The sequence below is a fragment of the Ramularia collo-cygni genome (genome assembly GCF_900074925.1).
Source record: "Ramularia collo-cygni strain URUG2 genome assembly, contig: RCC_scaffold07, whole genome shotgun sequence".
In the NCBI taxonomy this organism is placed as follows: Eukaryota; Fungi; Ascomycota; class Dothideomycetes; order Mycosphaerellales; family Mycosphaerellaceae; genus Ramularia; species Ramularia collo-cygni.
In genome coordinates, this window is record NW_019716261.1 from 1,083,114 (window position 1) to 1,101,380 (window position 18,267).

General features: G+C 52.6%; 8 protein-coding genes; 3 read left to right on the forward strand and 5 right to left on the reverse strand.

Annotated features, from left to right (window-relative positions):
• Positions 1-1,124: 1,124 nt before the first annotated feature.
• Positions 1,125-1,857, forward strand: RCC_05374 (uncharacterized protein; the record flags this gene model as incomplete). XM_023770645.1 has 2 exons in its annotated part: positions 1,125-1,548; positions 1,640-1,857. The coding sequence occupies 2 exons, from the start codon at positions 1,125-1,127 to the stop codon at positions 1,855-1,857; spliced, it is 642 nt and encodes a 213-aa protein (XP_023626413.1).
• Positions 1,858-4,529: 2,672 nt separating this feature from the next.
• On the forward strand, positions 4,530-5,990 carry RCC_05375 (related to DNA-binding protein creA; the record flags this gene model as incomplete). Its single annotated transcript, XM_023770646.1, has 1 exon — positions 4,530-5,990. The coding sequence occupies one exon, from the start codon at positions 4,530-4,532 to the stop codon at positions 5,988-5,990; it is 1,461 nt and encodes a 486-aa protein (XP_023626414.1).
• A 1,469-nt stretch (positions 5,991-7,459) lies between these two features.
• Positions 7,460-9,106, reverse strand: RCC_05376 (uncharacterized protein; the record flags this gene model as incomplete). The annotated part of the gene is made up of 1 exon (XM_023770647.1): positions 7,460-9,106. One exon carries the CDS (start codon positions 9,104-9,106, stop codon positions 7,460-7,462), a length of 1,647 nt encoding a protein of 548 aa, XP_023626415.1.
• Positions 9,107-9,285: 179 nt separating this feature from the next.
• On the forward strand, positions 9,286-10,551 carry RCC_05377 (uncharacterized protein; the record flags this gene model as incomplete). XM_023770648.1 has 4 exons in its annotated part: positions 9,286-9,454; positions 9,514-9,568; positions 9,696-10,384; positions 10,436-10,551. 4 exons carry the CDS (start codon positions 9,286-9,288, stop codon positions 10,549-10,551), a joined length of 1,029 nt encoding a protein of 342 aa, XP_023626416.1.
• A 156-nt stretch (positions 10,552-10,707) lies between these two features.
• Positions 10,708-11,113, reverse strand: RCC_05378 (probable DUF718 domain protein; the record flags this gene model as incomplete). XM_023770649.1 has 2 exons in its annotated part: positions 10,708-10,799; positions 10,852-11,113. The coding sequence occupies 2 exons, from the start codon at positions 11,111-11,113 to the stop codon at positions 10,708-10,710; spliced, it is 354 nt and encodes a 117-aa protein (XP_023626417.1).
• Positions 11,114-11,356: 243 nt separating this feature from the next.
• RCC_05379 (uncharacterized protein) lies at positions 11,357-12,651 on the reverse strand (the record flags this gene model as incomplete). XM_023770650.1 has 3 exons in its annotated part: positions 11,357-11,843; positions 11,896-12,149; positions 12,271-12,651. The coding sequence occupies 3 exons, from the start codon at positions 12,649-12,651 to the stop codon at positions 11,357-11,359; spliced, it is 1,122 nt and encodes a 373-aa protein (XP_023626418.1).
• A 667-nt stretch (positions 12,652-13,318) lies between these two features.
• On the reverse strand, positions 13,319-15,567 carry RCC_05380 (probable xanthine/uracil permeases; the record flags this gene model as incomplete). XM_023770651.1 has 8 exons in its annotated part: positions 13,319-13,814; positions 13,866-13,952; positions 14,011-14,066; positions 14,118-14,177; positions 14,223-14,353; positions 14,414-14,753; positions 14,815-15,003; positions 15,112-15,567. The coding sequence occupies 8 exons, from the start codon at positions 15,565-15,567 to the stop codon at positions 13,319-13,321; spliced, it is 1,815 nt and encodes a 604-aa protein (XP_023626419.1).
• An 868-nt stretch (positions 15,568-16,435) lies between these two features.
• On the reverse strand, positions 16,436-16,950 carry RCC_05381 (uncharacterized protein; the record flags this gene model as incomplete). XM_023770652.1 has 3 exons in its annotated part: positions 16,436-16,692; positions 16,757-16,816; positions 16,872-16,950. The coding sequence occupies 3 exons, from the start codon at positions 16,948-16,950 to the stop codon at positions 16,436-16,438; spliced, it is 396 nt and encodes a 131-aa protein (XP_023626420.1).
• Between the last annotated feature and the right edge of the window lie 1,317 nt (positions 16,951-18,267).

An 18,267-nucleotide genomic window follows, 5' to 3' on the forward strand; every position in this document is an offset into this window, starting at 1 on the left:
GCGATGGTGTCTGCTGCAAATGTGGCTCCGCTCGCTGGAATCTCTGCACAAGAGAAATGAATGCCTACGTACAACTGTCCGCTGCACAAGGAGACGCTTCCGCCCCTTCACGAATATCAACCGTGTTAATGCTCCGGCGATTCCACGCTGGATTTCACTAAGTCACTCGAAGAGAAATGTTTACCTCTGCTACCAAGCCCTTGTAGACCTTGCGTGCATACAGCTACCAACATACCAATGATCCGACCGTCGTACCAACCCAAGCAATCAAAGACCAATTTACCGATTCTTCAAGAGGATTGGATATCGGTGGCCAGAACCTGAAGAAGACTCCCGCAATGCTGTATGCCAAAGCCGCAGTCGTGATGGGAATCCCAAAACCACCCATATGAAAAGGTCCACGCTGAATCCTCCCGCCTTGTTTGAGAATTTGCGGTATAGTCCACAGAATGCAAGCATCATGAATACGCTGAAGTAGCCCTGCACATCCATCACCGCTAAGGCATTGGAGGCTGTTTCAGAGCCGAGCACTATGAGTGCTAGGAGCATGTCGATGACTGCTGTGCCATACAAGAGGAGACAGTCATCGGCTTGGAGAGTTCGCATCTTCATTAGCTTGGAGGTTCCCTATATGATGTCAGGACGAGACGGTTGGCGATGACATGACAAAAAGCACCTCGAGAATTACAGCAAGGCACATTACGATCATGCTGACCCAGCCCGTAAGATTGACGGCCTGAACGTGCGTCAGAGCTACGCTGAACGGTGTCCGAGACGGTCGCTTCTCCAATATCACATAAAAGCCCACTTGTGCCAATGAGAGGCGCAGTGTAGCCCCCAGACTTGGGCAAGATTCCCTCGCAGATGCTACTACATCTTGAGTCCGGTCCATCGTTCTGCAATCCCTTCCGATCGGCATGTTGTTCTCACATACGAAGCCACAAAAGAGCTCACTGGTGTCGATCGGACTCTGTTAAGATTCCGGAGCATCCGAAGGATTCATTCTTCTGCATGRTGGCAGCGTGCCGATCTGCGGTAGAACTTGCCATCCCACGCTTTCTGACCACTCTTCCCCCGAGAATGCTGCACCCTCAATTTATCGACCGATGAAAGGGACGAACAAAATGGGAAGTGATGTTGAGTTATCGTACAGGGTCCTTCCCGTCGAGGAGTCGGATATACCTCGGGTTGGGCAAATCGTGTGTGACGCGATTGTGCAAGGAGAGAACGGCATTGAGCCATACGTTGCAGCGACATGGCCAGGACTAGAGACGCCCGAGGGCCGCAACGAGGCCATGTCTCGCTTCCACGCACTGAGGGCTCATTTGTCCGAACCTGATCACTTCCTCAAAGTTGTTGATGGGAGCACTGGCGAGACGGTGGCAACCTCAGTTTGTTTCTACAGTCCAGAGCCTCCCAAGGAGATATCCGGCCTCTCCGGCGATGCTTGGAAGACGGCGGACGATCGCKAGCATGCTTTCCATCTGAAAGCCGAAAGAGATGCTCTTCTCCTGCGAACGTTCGCCCAATTGGACGGGCCAGTCACAGGTAAGGGTATTCGCCATTCTACGTAGGAGAGGCATAGGTTGATGAAATTTGATCAGAAGTCGTGGCTTTCTTTGTTGATCCCTCCCGACAGCGGCGAGGTATCGGACGTCAGCTTATCAGGCATCTGATCTCGTCAGAAGCACAACGAGGCAAGCCCCTGGTCCTGATAGCACAAGCATCCGCGGTGGCATTCTATCAAAAGCAGAAATTCAAGGTCATCGAGGATGTGACATTGGCAGTTCCACTCAAGTGGCAGAACAGGCCTCGCGCTCGCCTCATCAGTATGCTACACGAGCCCTGAGTCAATAATTGTAGCAAGTACGAGCTGCAACAAGTGCACAGCAAATGGCAATGTTGGGATTTGGGGTTCATGAACAGTATCCCACATCGGCCATCCGACCATTATCATGACGCCCACATGGGACCTCGATCTCTCCTTCAACTCTCGAATGTAGATCCATCATATCATTACATCTGGCTCGAAGTCGTTGGATGCCTCTCCGCTCTGCAAACGGTCTCCTCTCTGCGTTGACGGAATTTGATGATCACTTCTGGCCCTGGACTCTTGAGCGTTTCAATGCCCTTCTCGTCATCAACTGCCACATCGCGTGCCTCTTGGATTCCGCTGTTGTATGTCGCTGTTATGTCTAAGTATGAAGGCCTTGAACTACTTCGCTTTATCTCATGGATAAGACACTTGTCTTTTCAATAAGCGAGTTGGCGCTAGCAAAAGCGGTGTTAGTGCCCCTTGAATATCAAAAGCCCAATTCCACGGTCAAAAGAGGCTTCAAGAACGACAACTGCCGTTACAAATCTACAGTGTGAACATGACATCATTGGTATAGGCTCTTCAAGAGCAAAGGGCACTCCAGCTTCAAAGACGGAGTTGTGGCCATCAATGGTTGTCGTGCCCCAGAATTCTCGCCGTCGGGAACTCAGTTGTTCCACAACGAACAGTGGACTACTAGATTGTGCTTCATTGAAGAAAAGAAAGATTAAATTTTGCTCGGCCGTACCACCACAGGGGCACGCGCATCGGCGAGAATTTGCGGGTCCGGTTGGCATGTGCGGATATCTCCAGACTGGGAAAGCACCAACCTTGGCGGACGTAACTCGGTGGGGGCGCCCCCATAGCAGAACTTTGGATCAGCGTGCCACGTGCGTGCGTGGACTGGAGAAGAGAAAATTAAGGTGTGGCCTGCGGAGAAGTGTTGGGAGCGAATCCTTCGCAAGCCACCATTCCCAAGCCACCAAGCTGGACCGACGAGAACTTTCACGGCCTCACGGTGCTTCTTGCGCCGTTCGACCCACAATCTTCATCAGCACAGGCCGTAACAGCGGTGTTCATTCGGATCCGTAGAAAGGCCGGAAAGTGGTCGTTGTATTTTGAAGATTTCTGATCAATCCCCACCAAAGACCACGACGTCGTCCTGTGCTCCACATCGGGAATATTCGGAGACTGGGTCAAGACATTGCGTGCGCGCCCGCGCCGTCCGGAACATCAAAGTTAGAAGACTCCAGCGGCTCTGATGCACCGCATGGAAGCTCGCTGCTCATGGTCATTTTGGCTTTGGAAAATGGGGTCCGTCGAGATCTCCGCACTGTTCCCCAGAGCCGCAGCCTTTTTTTCAAGGCGCAATTTCCAAACGGGGAGCTGTGTGAGCCGTGGCACCGAGGAGGCAGAAGGCATTTGCTGTCACATGCAAGATAGGGAACCAGCCGTATCTTGACTCTACGAAGTAGCCTATCGCAATCATTGTGCCTTCTGCCACGGGCAGATCACTCTGTGCAAGAAGACTTGCACTCCATTCCGGGACTGTTGTGAGTGGTGAGAAGTAGCGAAACAACATGGGACGCAATGCGAAACCTCATGTGCTTCGAATCAAGCATTGGCGGTTGCATGCAATCGATCGACGAGAAAATCGAACACGGAAGGCGTGATCCTTCGAATCGCCTTGTAGCCGTTCTTGCGATTATTGCCGTGGTGGCTCACGAGAAATTGCCAAAAGCGGAGACCACTGCTGGTATCCCCATACTGATCGCCATATCGTGTCGGCTGGCGTTATGCAGCACTCTCCGCCACGCCGACAACACACAACCAGGGTGCTCATCGGTGATTGCGAGTAAGGCGCCATGGAATGCACTCTGCAAGGCAATGGAGTCGGGGAAGGAGGGAGAAGGCGTGGAAGTTGTAGCGACTTGCCGCCAAGGCAACTCCTGTCGATGGTCGGCGCTGTGAAAAAGGCGAGATGGAGCAACTTAGTCTCATCATCATCCACGGCGTTCTATTCGGCGCAAGGTTTGATGACGGGCCTGCGCATACAGATAGATCAGAGACTGCAACAGAGGACCCACAAACACGCCGGGTGGAGAGGGTGTGTGTTCTCCATCCGCCATCGTTGGTTGCATGATTGAGTCACTTCGCACGCAGCGCACGACTCGGCTCGTTTCGCTGGCCTGCGATGAGGAACGAGGTGCGTATTGTTCGAGGCAGATCGCAGCCCCATCCCATCTTCAGCTCCCCGACAGCCAAAAAGCCAGGTTCCTAAAGATAAGGCGATCCACGGTGGGTTAAAGGAGAGCCACAGACCTCCACATTCATGCGAACGGCCGAAACTCTAACTTTGGTCCAACAATTCTTCTTCCGTCACACGTTGTTTCCTCCCCCCAAGACCTTCGAGATCCCTTCACCCATCGCGCCGGTCCCTACGCATTCTTTGCTGGCTTTTACCTTACGTCGCCACTCTCCCGACCATCTGCCCTCGTGACGAGATTCCGCAGAGCATTTTGCTATCGGCAGATTTATTTGACTAGCTTCCGGCTCGTCGTCATTTTCACATGCTATGCTGTCGCGCCTGTTGAATTCCCCTGGTCCAGAGCCTAGCTCTTCGCAACATCAACATCAGAATCAACCCGCTGCCGCCACTGAATCTCCTGCATACTCAACACCATCTCAGCCCTCCTCGGCAACAGCATCTCCCATGGCCGGGTCTACCATGGCGATGCCCGCCATGAGCGCCATGCAGAGTCAGGACGAGCATCGCCCCGATCTGCCACGTCCCTACAAGTGTCCGCTATGTGACAAGGCTTTCCACCGCCTCGAGCATCAGACGCGACACATCCGTACCCACACCGGTGAAAAGCCACACGCCTGCCAGTTCCCTGGCTGCACGAAGCGATTCAGCAGATCGGACGAATTGACGCGCCACTCTCGAATCCATAGCAACCCCAATTCCCGTCGCGGAAACAAGCAAAATGGTGTTGCTGCGCAAGCTGCGGCTGCCGCTGTGCAGGCGGGCATGTACGACAACCCGGCGATGCAGCAGATCAACCAGATCAACCAGATGAACCAGATGAACCAGATGAATCAAATGCACMAAATGAGTCAAATGGGGCAGATGGGGCAGATGAACCATCTAAACCAAATGGTACAGCCTCCTAGCCAGCTTCAACAATCGCACATGCAGCCAATGATGGCTCCTCAACAACCGCAGCAGCAGCAGCAGCCACCGCCACAGCCACAGCCATCTCAACAACAGCAACAGCCCCCACAGGCTCTTCCAGTAGGCCATTCGCATACATCACAGCCGGCAACGCATTCCGCTCCTGCGTCGCAGCTCAATTCGCCAAACGTGTCCCCTCCCAATACTTATGCAACGTACTCGAGCACCCCGGGATCCTACCTCACTCGCAATGGCAGTGGCGACATCAGCCCAGCGCAAAGCAGTGGGTCGTACAGGCCAATGGATATCAACTTGCTTGCCACGGCTGCGTCGCAGGTGGAGCGTGAGAACAACAGCCAAATTCCCAACCACCATCTGTCGCTGCCCTCACGACACAATTTCCCCAACACCTCATTCCACGCACATCCTTATCATGCTGGAAGATTGCCCTCGCTCTCGTCATACCACTATTCGTCCAACCCAACATCTCAGCCAATGTCGAGATCTCACTCGCACGAAGAGGATGACCACTACTCGGGTCGCGCATCGAAGAAGTCCCGACCCGGCTCACCACAATCTACCGCACCGCCATCGCCAACGTTCTCACATGAATCTGCATCTCCCACACCGGATCATACTCCTCTAGCGACGCCATCACACTCGCCACGTTTGAGACCGCAATTTTTCCACAACGGCGTGCAGCTTCCGACTTTGCACCATCTTTCTCTGGCACATCAACCACCGCCTGCTCTTGCTCCTGTGGAGCCTTCAGCCGATGGACACCAGCCCTACGTTCCGGCACAGCACAGCGGCCTGCGGATTAGCGAGATTATGGAAGCTGGCGATGGAGCGCAACGCAAGCTACCCATCCCCATGATTCCCCACAAGGAATCAAACTACATGGTCAAAGAACTTGTGAATCCGGGCAGCGGTGGAAGCAGCGGGCAGAGTAGTACGAGAGCGAGCGAAGCTGGAAACGATCTCCACGAGCGAATGTAAGGTATGGAACAGTCTGGTAAATCCTTGCTTGGATACTACAACTTTGACGAGAAGGGTTTGCAAACAATTGGTACGCTATTTATTTTGGCGAGGCCATGTCCACGGCCACATTGAAGACCGGTTTCCCCGGCTTTGTTTTTCACAGCGAGGCGTTCTAGCGCAATAGAAAGGATGATGGATATGAGCAACCATAGATGAGACAGCAGTCGCGAGACGTGCAGGAGCGTGCGCCGAAGTAGAGACAATGGATGGCGAGCATTGCTCCGCCGATACCAGCGGCTGAAGATGCGGGATAATATCAGGAACTTTCTGCTCTACAATCTCCAGTTTGATCGAGTATCGGACGCTATATACTTCACACGGAGAGACGGCTTTACAATTGCATAATTCTCAACACCCATCTGAATCGCTACATAACGGCAGCCTGGTTGTTGCAGCGGCGTGGGTCGCAGCCTGGGTTGTAGTGACGTGTGCATTCAAGGGCCGGTGGCCGCGGATGATGGACAAGTGTGGAGTTGAAAACTCTATCTTTCCGATCGATCACCTCGTCTCGTTTCACAGCAAAGTCTCTCCCTACTCATGAGCACGTTTCACGGGTATAACAAGGTCTGTCATCACCGGACGCGAGCAGTGGATTTGCCCTCGTATCGATAGACCTACATCCACAATCATCCACGACGGGAAACCTTTTCAGGCTCCGACGGTTGGTTGGTTGATGACTCTGTTTGGAACGGACGTTTCTCCCCACCTCCACGTCCCGAGAAAATCCGGGGTGGCATACATTCCCCTGAGTTGCCCCGGTCTTGTGCTCCCCTCTGCCTTGTGCCTGTGGGGTCCTTCGCTCCACCAAGGAAAAACTTCTTTGTGCGGTGTGACCGACTTTCTTGACAGTCTCGACCCGTTTGCCAGCGCTTGTTGGTTCCGGCCCACCTCTACCTATCAAAACCGTGAGATGAGATGAGCGGGTCACTTGTTGGTGGTCCCATTTAGCAACCTTATCGGCTAAAGTCCAAGACACCCGTGGTCTTTATCTGATACGGATCCGAGGCGATCCACGTTCTAGAAGTGTCAGCCCTGTGCACATTACGGCAGACGCCGTCATTTGCCGTGCATGAGGTGTGGGTGCTGTGGGATGATTTCTGAAGTGTGGAGATAGGCGCACGGCAACATATGCACCGTGGCAGGGGTGAAATGCAGTGGTTGCTTATTGTGGGGGTTCATTTCGGTCAATTCTTCATGTGGACGCAGCCAGTAGGAGTATGCTATCTTCGTGTGTGGAAACAATTGGGTATCATGCCAGCAAATGCACTTTCATCACGTCACATCTTCGTTCATCACATCAGCCACCCCCCGTCAGCTTCGGCTTCCCCACAATAGCAACAATGGCAACGCTCGCGTAAACATACTCTGTAAGCCAGCAGTGCAACCACGCCAGCGATCGTCCAACCGGGCATCACTCCTCGCTCAGCTTACTGAGTTGGTGCCTTCTTTGGAGTTCCCTGCAGTACCTTTCCACCGCTCTCCTTCATCTCCTCCATGGCACCAGTGATCAGTTTCCGCTTCTTGGAGATAGACTCGAATCGCGACTCGACTTCGTTCTCGAACTCCCGGGCGATCTGGCGCTTTTCTTGGCGTGCAGTCTTGAATCGATTGGTAAGTTTCGTGAAGGAATCAAGGAACCAATCGCCGGCCTCCTCCCACTCCTCGATGCCGAGAGAGGTGAAATACTCCTCTTTGGCCCGGTCTTCCATGGAAAACAATGCATCCATTCTCTTCGGTAGTGGATCGTGTGGCTGGAGTGTGGATAGACTGGTGGGTTCTGCTGCATTGGGATCTACGTCGAACGGAGCAGCCTTGAGGACGGTAAACGACATGCCGTAGAGTTGAGGTGGAAAGTGGTCCAGCGGGGCTGCTTCGCGAGTGCCATGCTGTGGCTCGACAGGGGTTTCTGGCGGAATGTTGTTGTAGTTATTCTCTTCGCCAACTTCAGACATCATCTCATTCTCAGGTGGTTCAAAGGCCTGTACCTGAGGCACTTGCACGTTACGAGATCGAGACTGCTGTTGCATCTGGAACTGTGGTGGCTGTGGCTCTTGAGATTGTTGAGGCTCAGGCGTGGCGTTACGAAGAGCGCCCTCAGACAGCCGCTTCCGTGTGCTCTGCTGGACCGGCGCCGGAGCGACGGGCTGAGGTTCTGGCTTGATGTGCTGAGTCGGACCATGTCTGCGTGCAGGTCTCCCGGGAACACCATTGCCCGATGCCGAAGGACCGTGTTGAGCGGTGCTGGCTGGCACGGGCTTGGTAGAGTGATTGTGATAGTGCGGCATTGGAGCAGCATGAGCGCGATTGGGGTGGGATTCATTTCGCGCAAACGTAAAGCCTTGACCTATATCCTTCACGAAATCTTCAGGCCGACCAGGAGGTGCGTGGAATTGTTGAGGTCCAGCACGATCCTGATGTCCACTCTGACCAGGTGGGAGAACTTGCTTGGAATGGGTTGCGTGAGATAGACGAGTGCCAGCGCCGTGCCCGGGCATGACCACGGACTGCGCACCAAGGCCCTGCGGGTAGGCTGAAGTCTGATACTCACGGTCGTCGTCAGCATTGGTGGTTGATGGCCGGCCAGAGGTGGTCTCAGGATAAGTGTCGCCACTGATGCGACCTAGACCACGACCGTCAGGCTTTTGCCGTGCTTCTGCACCTTGTGGCGGGTGCACGGTGCCTTCATGCTCCTCGTCAGCTTCGTCATCCGTGGTATAATACTCGAGTTCGCCGCCTTCGCCTTGCAATGCTTCGTTCGGTTGCGCATCCGACGGCATTTCATCCTTAACGGGTCTGCTCTCCTCTCCGGACGGCTGCTCTAGAACTCTGGTGCCTGCCGTGGTGGTAGTATCATCAAGACTGGCGTCAGTATCGTAGAGTGTTCGCGGAACATCTTGAAGAGATTGAATAGGAGGAATTGGAGGAACGCTTTCAGGCCTTGTTGATGGACCTACGCCGGCCTTCTTCGACTTGACAGGCTTGATCGGAAGCTTCACGTCGTCGTAAGATGGATCGGGCTTGATTGATTGGCCATGTCGGCCCACTACGAAGCCAGCCATACCTTCGCGTGCCATGATGTGTTTCGCCTCGTTGTTGATGAGGGTAGAGGTGAGGTTTGTGACTTTGACGCGTCAAAAGCTTGAAGTGCTTGCCCGTGCCTACCATCAATTAATTGAACGGAAGTCAATCAAAGCTTGAAACGCCGAGGCAGGAGCAACCAAGCAAGGACACTCTCTCCATCACACTGAACATCATGGCTGCTATTGACGAGGGCGCCTGCGGCTTGCTCAGCCTTCCTAATGAGATCTTGTTGAATGTCCTCGGTTTGTTCAGCACCGAAAGCGTGCTGACATTCGGTCCTGTATGTCATCGCTTGTACGGACTGATCCAGCGGCTCCTCTTGCATCGATTGCAGGTGGCGAGTAAGTGAATGAGAATCTGCACGACAATCTCGCGAGCTGACCGCCCGTTCTACCCGAAGCTGCTCTTGATGGGCACATGCTCTTCCTAGAATGCGGACATCCATCGGCGAAGTGGTAAGTCAAGTGGTCCATCGTATGGAAGTAGTAACTGCCCTCGTGCTCCGCCCTTCTTGAGCTAATATCTTGTTGTCCAATTGAACTTCAATACTGCAAGCCTACGAATGGGGCTAATATACGATAGGACGACCTCCAAAGTATACTGCAACTTCCTCGCCGCTCAAGGCTTACAGGAATTGATATCTGACATGCGCGATAACGGTGTCAGAGTCGGCCACCATGCCGTAAAAGCAGCAGAGCTATACTGCCGCTTCAAGCCAATGAACAAGGAGCCCGACTTCATCAGCATTCGACGACCTCATCCAGCTGGCGATGTTCCTGGATCTAGGACATTTGTTACACCAGAGACTGCCGCCGCAAAAGCTGCCTTGCTCTCAGATCCCAGCGCTGCAGTAACTCGCACGATAACCGTCGATTCTCATGAACTCTTTTCACAACTCTCCACCGTAGGCTATCTAGGTAGACGGGAGCCACTTCGAGGCTTGCTTGGCTCCATTCAAGAAGTTTGTGATGGGACCATTCGAGTGTGGCGCGACTGGCTGTCCAAACACTGCCAGAGCAAGCGGTGGACGGATGGAGAGCCTATAGTTATCCATCATGAAGGAGAAAGTGCAAAAGGTAAAGCGAGGTCTGGAAGCCTCGCAGCTGGAATGCACCCACGGGACGATCCTAGTATCTTATGGGTCAACAATACGCGAGGGGAGCAGGTCGGCTTGAAGCTGAAAGTCAAGGAGCAGAAATGGCAGCGCGATAATCCGATCTTGTTCGCAAGTGATATTGAAGTTCCCGTGAGCTATCTCGTGGAGCTCGAAGGTAAGTGGAATTTGTTGTGTCCTGCATCACTTGACTAACCGGGCTTTATAGAGGTTGTTGTCTCGACCACTTTCTTACTCCTCAAGATCGAAAAGGCGAGAGCACAGAATCTTAACCAAAGTGGGAAGGCAATCATCTTTGGGAACTTCATCGACCAAGATCGGTAGGCCTAGCTGTCTTGTGGAGCGCTATATCGCCTTTGATTATCGTTGTATGTTGTTACGTTGGAAACTTTTCACACGCTGTGTACATCGATGATAGTAAACAAGTCTGGACCGTCTTTTCGAAGAGCCTTCTTACAGCGTGTTATCAAGTTTTTGCCATCACTCACATCGAAATACCTCCTCCAAATCCTTCCACCATCCTTTCGAGTCTGTGCTCCCCTGGCTGCCTTTGATCAATGTCTCCTGCATGCCTACGTCAGAAGATTAGCGAGGCTCATGTCCGGCGTGAGGCCCATCGTGTACCGTCCGTCATTTTCCACCAGCGTTGAACCTCTACATTCGATCTCATTCTCTCCATGTCGGCCTCGTAGTCTTGCCCATTCCACTTCATGCTGGCAAATAGTGTGGAGGAAGCATCGTCAAAGAAGATCGAATAGTCGGAGATATTACAGTCTTTGATTTGCTCCAAGACGGCGGGCCAAACAGCAGCGTGACATTCCTTGTAGGCCTGGAGAGCTTCGGGCTTGATTTTGACGATTTGTGCAATTCGTCGTGGTTCTGGCATGATGGATTGCGGGAACGTTGTTGTCAGTGCGATGGAGTAATTCGAGCAGTGAAAGTGCCAGGGACTCTCGGGACAACGTGGACCGAAGTCTGGATTGTGTTGCCATTTTTCACCTTTACGACGATGCTAAGACTGCGAAACAGAATACAAAAGGGGCTAAGGTCAAAATAAGCTGTACAGTCTAGGTATAGCATTTAAGACAAAAGGAGGTATTGTGATGGGGATTGGCGTGCAGCTCCTCGACTATTGCCTCCACGCAACAACATCAACAGCAGAGTCCCAAAGATCAAGAGCCAAATCCCTCTCCATCGCTTCGCCAGAGTGTGGTGGTAGTCTCCAAACAGTGATTCCAAACCCACTCATCTTCAGACTCGTCACCAAAGGCCCAAGTGTCAATCTCTTAACAACGAAACCACGACTCTCCAAATTAGTTTTGGCTAGCTCTGCGAAGCGTGCCAGTACCTCGTCTGAAGTGCTGCCCAGGCTGTTCAACAGAACAACGACTTCGTTGTCTCCACTAGGGTTGGATGAAGCAGAGAATGGAATGAACGCTCTGTCAGAGTCGGCAATGTTGAGTAGCAGATCCAGCATTTGTGAGACCAAAGCTTCGGGCGACGGTATAGGTGAGATCTGCTGGAGACCTGGCTCACCATGCGCTCCCATACCAAGCTCGATCGTTGCCGGAGGTAGACTCTGCAGGTCTGTCAACGTAGCGTTGGGCAGCGCCACTCTGTATCATGGTTAGTTACGACGTAAATGTTTCCGAATCTCTTCTTTCTCACCTGTCAAWCGCTGCTCCAATGGTACCGACATTGGCTGCAACGTATTCCATCACCTCTGTAACCCTTTCCAAAGTTTCGCCTTTCTCGGCGAGAGCACATGCACTTTTGAGCGCTATCAAATGTCCACTGAGACCTCGTCGACCGACTTTGCCGCCCTTCTTTCGTCCCACGGCAACATCGTCGCCGACGGGTACAAAGGAGACTTTGTAGCCAGCAGTCTGAGCTCTTGTGATAGCTAGGCCAGCATTCAAGATCTAGGTCCAAAGCCATCAGCATCATTCTCAAGACTTTAAGTGTAGGGGTCGAAAGTAGCCCAGGGCATAATGCAGAAGCATCATGACTTGATGCCACCTTTCTGCTGGTCTTCTTACTCACATCGCCAGTGTAATTCCCACATACGACCAATGTGCCTTTGCTATTACCGCTAGCTGGCTGGCACATCTTGATGGCTTCGAATATCTGTGCAGCGGTCGGAGAGGCGAATATGTTACCCGAGACATATTCTGAGAGATAGTTGTTCCCTACAAAGCCTCCAAACATTGGTTCATGGCCACCGCCTGCGAATCCTATGGTCGTTACATGATCCTCGCTGAAAGAGCTCAGGTCCGACCTGTAGACGACCTTGTACTCGGCATTGTAGGACAATTCCGGCTTGAGATACGTTAGACCAGTCAGTGCGTCATTGATGGCATGCTCTGGACTGTTGATGAAGTGAAATGTCTCTTGAACTGGCTTGCTTTGGACTTCAGAAGCCATAGTCTCAAACGGGTCGCTCCCTGCAAGTCAGACGCAATTGAAGAGACTTGAAGGGCAAAAGGCGTGGCTGCACGCTGGGAGACGGGCAGAAGAGATGTAAGAGATGAAGTCGGCACCGCCAGACTTACCTTGTACAGGTGCAAAAGCAATCATCCTGCTCTGGGAGAGGGGATCACCGAGAGGGGATGAAGAGGGGAGCTGCGGATTCCTAGCCCACTCGGGATACCGTATTAGGAAAAGCGAAAGTCCATCCACCACATCAGCTACCGTTTGTACCTACCTCTGTTTCGACAAACCATATGATACGGCATACTTTTACTGGCAATTGCCAAATTGCTGAAAGAAACTTAGTCTAATCCATCCACAGAAGATCGCGTTCGGACATTCACTTACCGATAGTTTCCCTCGTTCTGATGTTGTCCACTTCTATATTCGTTCGCCTCCAGCAGACCTCATCACTGCATAGCTTATCCACTCATGGGATGCTTCGATACCGGTTAAAGTGTAACCAGCAACTCACTTGTATAAAGAAGACCTGATATCCCACCGATCAATGGTACGAATCTGCAAACTCGTTGTCTCGAACGGTGGGACAACATCGCGACTTTGACGATCTGAGATGATGACATCGAAGCTTGTGTGATGGCAAGCTTCAAGCAACTATCTATCAGTTCTTTTCCGTTTCTAAACGTCTCCCCGCTTCACTAGGACTRCTCTTGGAACCCCCGTCGCCCTCGATCACGTTCCATTCCTCTCGATCAGCGGCGTCATCTGCGTCGTTTGTTGAAAGCTCAGGGACATCCTCATCGTCATCTTCCTCAGGTAGGACCAAGTTCAAGACCAAAGCCACGAAGCCCGCCACAGCGAATCCAGTCTGCATGACTAATGTGATCGCGCTATAGAAGCCGGAAAGTGCCTGATTGTCGCCAGAGTAAGTGAACACATAGTCGAACCAGGTCGGTACCAGTGTAGCTCCAAAGCCCAGTGTCAGGCATGCCGTCAAAATGAACCTGTTACGGCGAGTGAACGGCATCGTCGATATGATGCGAATTCCAGAAGATGCGACAGCAGCGAAGAGGAAGGTCGTCATTCCACCGAGTACAGCGGACGGAATCGCTACCAGAGATGCTGCAAACTTGGCGAAGATTCCCACGAGGACCAACCTTTTCTGAGGGTTAGCCATGACCGTGTAGAATCGTACAGGCTATGCTCACCAGAAGCAACATGCATATCCAGCTTTGCGGTTAGCACAGCGAGTGAGGGCAATAACACCATTGTTTTGCGCGAACGTTGACATTGGTCTGAGAGCGTCAGTGAACGGACTGGAAACAAGACTGAGCAGAAGCGGATGAGCATTACGTTATCGTGCAGAGTCCGGCGAGTATACCGTTCAGCCCGTCAGCGAGAACACCTCCCTAAGTGAGGTCAGTACTTCAAGTCAATCGTGAACGTTCAGGAGTAATCACCTGAATGCGGCTATCGAACATAGGGCCATCTACCTGCAGTCGCGAAAGATCGCAAGTTGCCTGGAATTGTCAGCTTTGCCCATTGAAGTCTGAGTGGAGACTTACAGTAACATCACCAATCGTCTCCATAGTCAAAACGATGTAAACGGCTAGTAGTGGAAGTACAATTGGTCCATACACGCTGAGCTTGAAGGTGTAAACCCAAACGAAGCTCGCAACCGGAGCCGCATCGATACCTGGGAGACGTCAGAAACCACGCTGTAGCACGAGGCTCATGCCTGGTGGAGCTAGCATACCGGAGCGATCGAAGTAGCCGCAGGCCGCGGCCACTATACATCCCACAAGAAGACCAATCACTACTGCACAGCTCTTCATGATTGGCGCACCGAATCGTTCACACAGGATGATCGTAAGGAACACCAAAAAACCAAGACCAATAAACTCCGCTGAGCCCCACGGGAGTGGGTGAGGAGCATTGATATCCGGACAAAGGCGGTAGAGTCCAGTTTCAGGCCTTGCCATACAATCGCCCGAGCCGCCAGCCCAGTTTTTGAACCCAGAGGAGATGAGTTTCACGCCAATGAGAAGTACAGTAGGTCCAGTGACCAAGGGAGGGAAGATCTTCTTCAGATAAGCCTACGAATATCATAAATTGTGTCAGTGATCGTCTTTCAGAGTATCAGGCTATTCGGCATACCGGCGGCATGAAAGATAGTGCTACTTCTATCAAAGCACATATACACTGAGTGCCAAGTATAGCTCCATARCCATCTGGACAGGGCAGTTTGGTGCCATTGGCATCCGTGGGACAAAATCCATTGGCATACATTTGCGAGAGAGCGCCAGTCGCGATAGGAATAGTCGAGAACGACACACCGACTACGGACTAAACGAAAAACGTAGTCAGTATGGAGGTGATTCGGTAGAAAGCAAAGTTGAATCGGTTAGAGACGCGCTCATGTCGGCCTCTTTGCCAAGATTAGCATGTACTCACTATCAAACCAGTACCCACGAAGTATGGAGTCTTCCATATGTGGAACCTCGTGATCTGGATGCAAGAAAGGGCCGCGCAAACTATGAGCGACGTGCTAACCAGATATGATTGCATGTCGGGAGTGAAATTCGCTGCGCCCGATAAAACGATGGGGGGAGTGATGATGCCAGCCAGCATTGCGAGGGAGTGCTGAAGCCCAAGGAGCAAGGCCAGAACGACAGGCATCCGGTCGTTCAATCCAAAGAATGGCGCAGACCGTCGCTTCGTTCTCGTGAATGGAATCTTGGGAGTGAACAGGAATGCATAGTCGTAGGTGCCAATGAGTCCCTCTCGTGTAGTGAAGGCTTTGACAAGTGCTCGACCACGACTCGACCAGGTCCTTTTGGGGGAATCATTCGTTGGCGTGATCTCTGAGGGATGGTCGTCCTTGACGTACTCGCCACCTGAGGGGTCCATACTGGAGACAGAACTATCGTTCCTTCAGTAGCTGTGGTTGTCGGGATCCCCAATGTGTAGGCTGATCCGTCTTGCAGAGCACGCAGGGTTTGCTGCTGCCTGGGGGATGAGAAGAGTCTTGATGTAGACCCGAAAGAAGCAACAAAAGAGCAGAAACTAGTGAAAGACAGCGAAACCTTACTCTATGTAAGACCGGATTCCCCGTGCTCAATCCAGTGCTTTTGCTTCCGTGCAACACGCCGGACGATAAGTGAGCGCCCTTTTGGCGAACGGCGACGTGCGAAGTTGAAAAGATAAGGACTGTTATCACCAGGTAATGCGTAAAGAAGTTGGGAGCGAGCGGTACGGACTGTACGCCGAGATTTCCCCCATGGTGAGACATTCTCTTGGCAGGGCGCGCAGAAGCAAGCATAATCGACTGCCCGCTTGTTGGAGACAATGAGCACCAGTCTGATATACTGCGGATAAACTCAAGACGAGCGTTGGTAGAGAGCTCAAGTATGTTCGATATGCGGACAGAGAACACATGGGGAGGARAATTTTCGAGCGAAAATGATGCCAGTTGTGCTCGAATGGCGAATGGTATGCTCTCTTATTTTATCCAATACAGTAATCGAGAATCACACAGAAGAAAGACAGAAATGAAAGGAAGAAGCAAAGACACGTCTGCGATGCCAATTCCATGCCCAAGTTCCCTACGCGATGCTATTCCATGCTAATTCGAAGATCCCATTATGCTCCCAATGCAAGTCCTTCCCAGCTACCCAATATCAAAGCGAAAGCCCAAGAGGCCGTCCACGATGGCCATTATGCTACAAACAGCTTCCAACAGGAAACCTCTCACAAGGTGATGTCATTTCCCCACTGTCTAGCTATTGATGGCGTCGTAGTACTGACTGTTCTGCGTGTGAGAGTGTGGGTGCTGGTGCTGAGTCTGATGCTGGTGCTGCTGTTGGACGTTCGCAGGACGCGGCACTGACGGCGGCGTGCTCACCACGAGAGCCTGAAGCGCCTTTTCTGCGGCATCCTCTCGCGCGTTGTGGACGTACTGGCCATCATACCAGAAGCGGGCCGGGAATTGATTTCCCTGTACAGTCACCACGCAGCTCCAGGCTGTGCGACCGCCTGAAAACATCATGAGCATTCATTGTAACTGCAAAGCCACGGCGGGCGAAATCAAAAGCCGTACCTCTGCGATCGGACAGGACTTGGTAATTGGGAGATCGGAAGCCTTGGCTGCGGCAGAAGTCTATGGGCACAAGGTCAGCTTCATCTGATGAGATGTGTTTCGACGAGATACTCACGGCTCAGTCTATCCTGGTGTGGCGATGGCTGACATCCCCCTCCCGCGGCGGAGCCTTGTGAAGATGCTGTCGTAGACATGTTTGTGACTTTGAACGGATGGGAGCGTTTCGGCTGTAATCGGAAAAGGTGAGAAGGTTGATAGCTATGCCCAGGTCAAGCAACAACGCACCAAAAAAGCAAGGCGATGCGAATTGGGTATCAAGAACGGGATAGTTCACTTAGCCGCAGCAGAATACGTCCCTGGGCTGTACCTTGAGAGATTCTTATAAGCGTCAGCTCGAGCATTGCGTTTCCATCAGTCACAGAGTCAACAGCGTGGCGGTGTTGAGCAACAGCAGGCTTCCGGCTCTCAGCTGTCAGACCTGCACTCTCCCTTTACCGTTGTGAGAGGACAGATGGTGTAAGAAGCTGGCCGCTGTTGGTATGTTTGCCGCGCCAACGAATGGCTGCCCACTTAAAGAGGGCAGTCGCATTGCGACGGGGTACAAACATTCACCCCTCGACCCCCATGGCTTCAAGTCTCGATCATGCATCGTTTGCGTAGTGGCCCGCTGGATCGGCGCGCGTAGCCTTGGGCCGAACCGAGCTCGATGGTCACCAGCGACAAACGGATGCTGAGCCAGCCGCATGTGTGAGACGATGATTTTGCGGACGTGTCAATGCAGATCCAAGGCAGCACGTCTCACGGATTGCTTTTTGTTCACCTCGACGATGTTTTGGTTGCGGCGCACGCCCACGGAGCGTTCATGCGTGGTGCATGGACCCAGCGCCGAAGGAGGAACGGGCAAATGAGGTGCATGAGACTACTGCGTGACGTGTCGACGGCTCGAAGCACGCTCGAGACGAAGCACCAGCTTGCTTGCTGATCACGTCGCAGACGAGCACGAGCTCCACCCCAGTAGTGGTGGGTGGCGTTGTCTGTGTGCATAAAGGCGGTTCAAATCAATTCTGCCAGGTCGCACCGTGCCGGGTACCTGCTGGATTGCGCTGCTGCACATGTTCCGCGCAGCGCAGGTAAGAGCGGCAAGCCACGGCACGTCAACAGAAGTGCCGCGCTCTCGGGCAAAGGGCATGCAAATACCGGGATGGTATTGACCAGAAAGTAGTGGTGATTCGTGAAGTGAAGTGGAGCTGCTAGTCGAGGGTGAGAGCTCGAGCCGGCCGTCAGCCCGTGACGCTCGCCAGCAAAAAGTGCCGTGATCGGCCGTCYCCTACTTTACCTAGTTACTTGTGCTTGTTGCATCAGAACTGTGACTCTGCGTCGTCGTTTGTCAATATCCGCCAATTCAAGCCCTTTTATACATCCCAAACACCGTTGGCCAGTGCACCCTTGCTCCGGGCAATGACACCGCATTGCCACACCCGCTTTGCATCTGTTCTGCTATGCGTACTGTA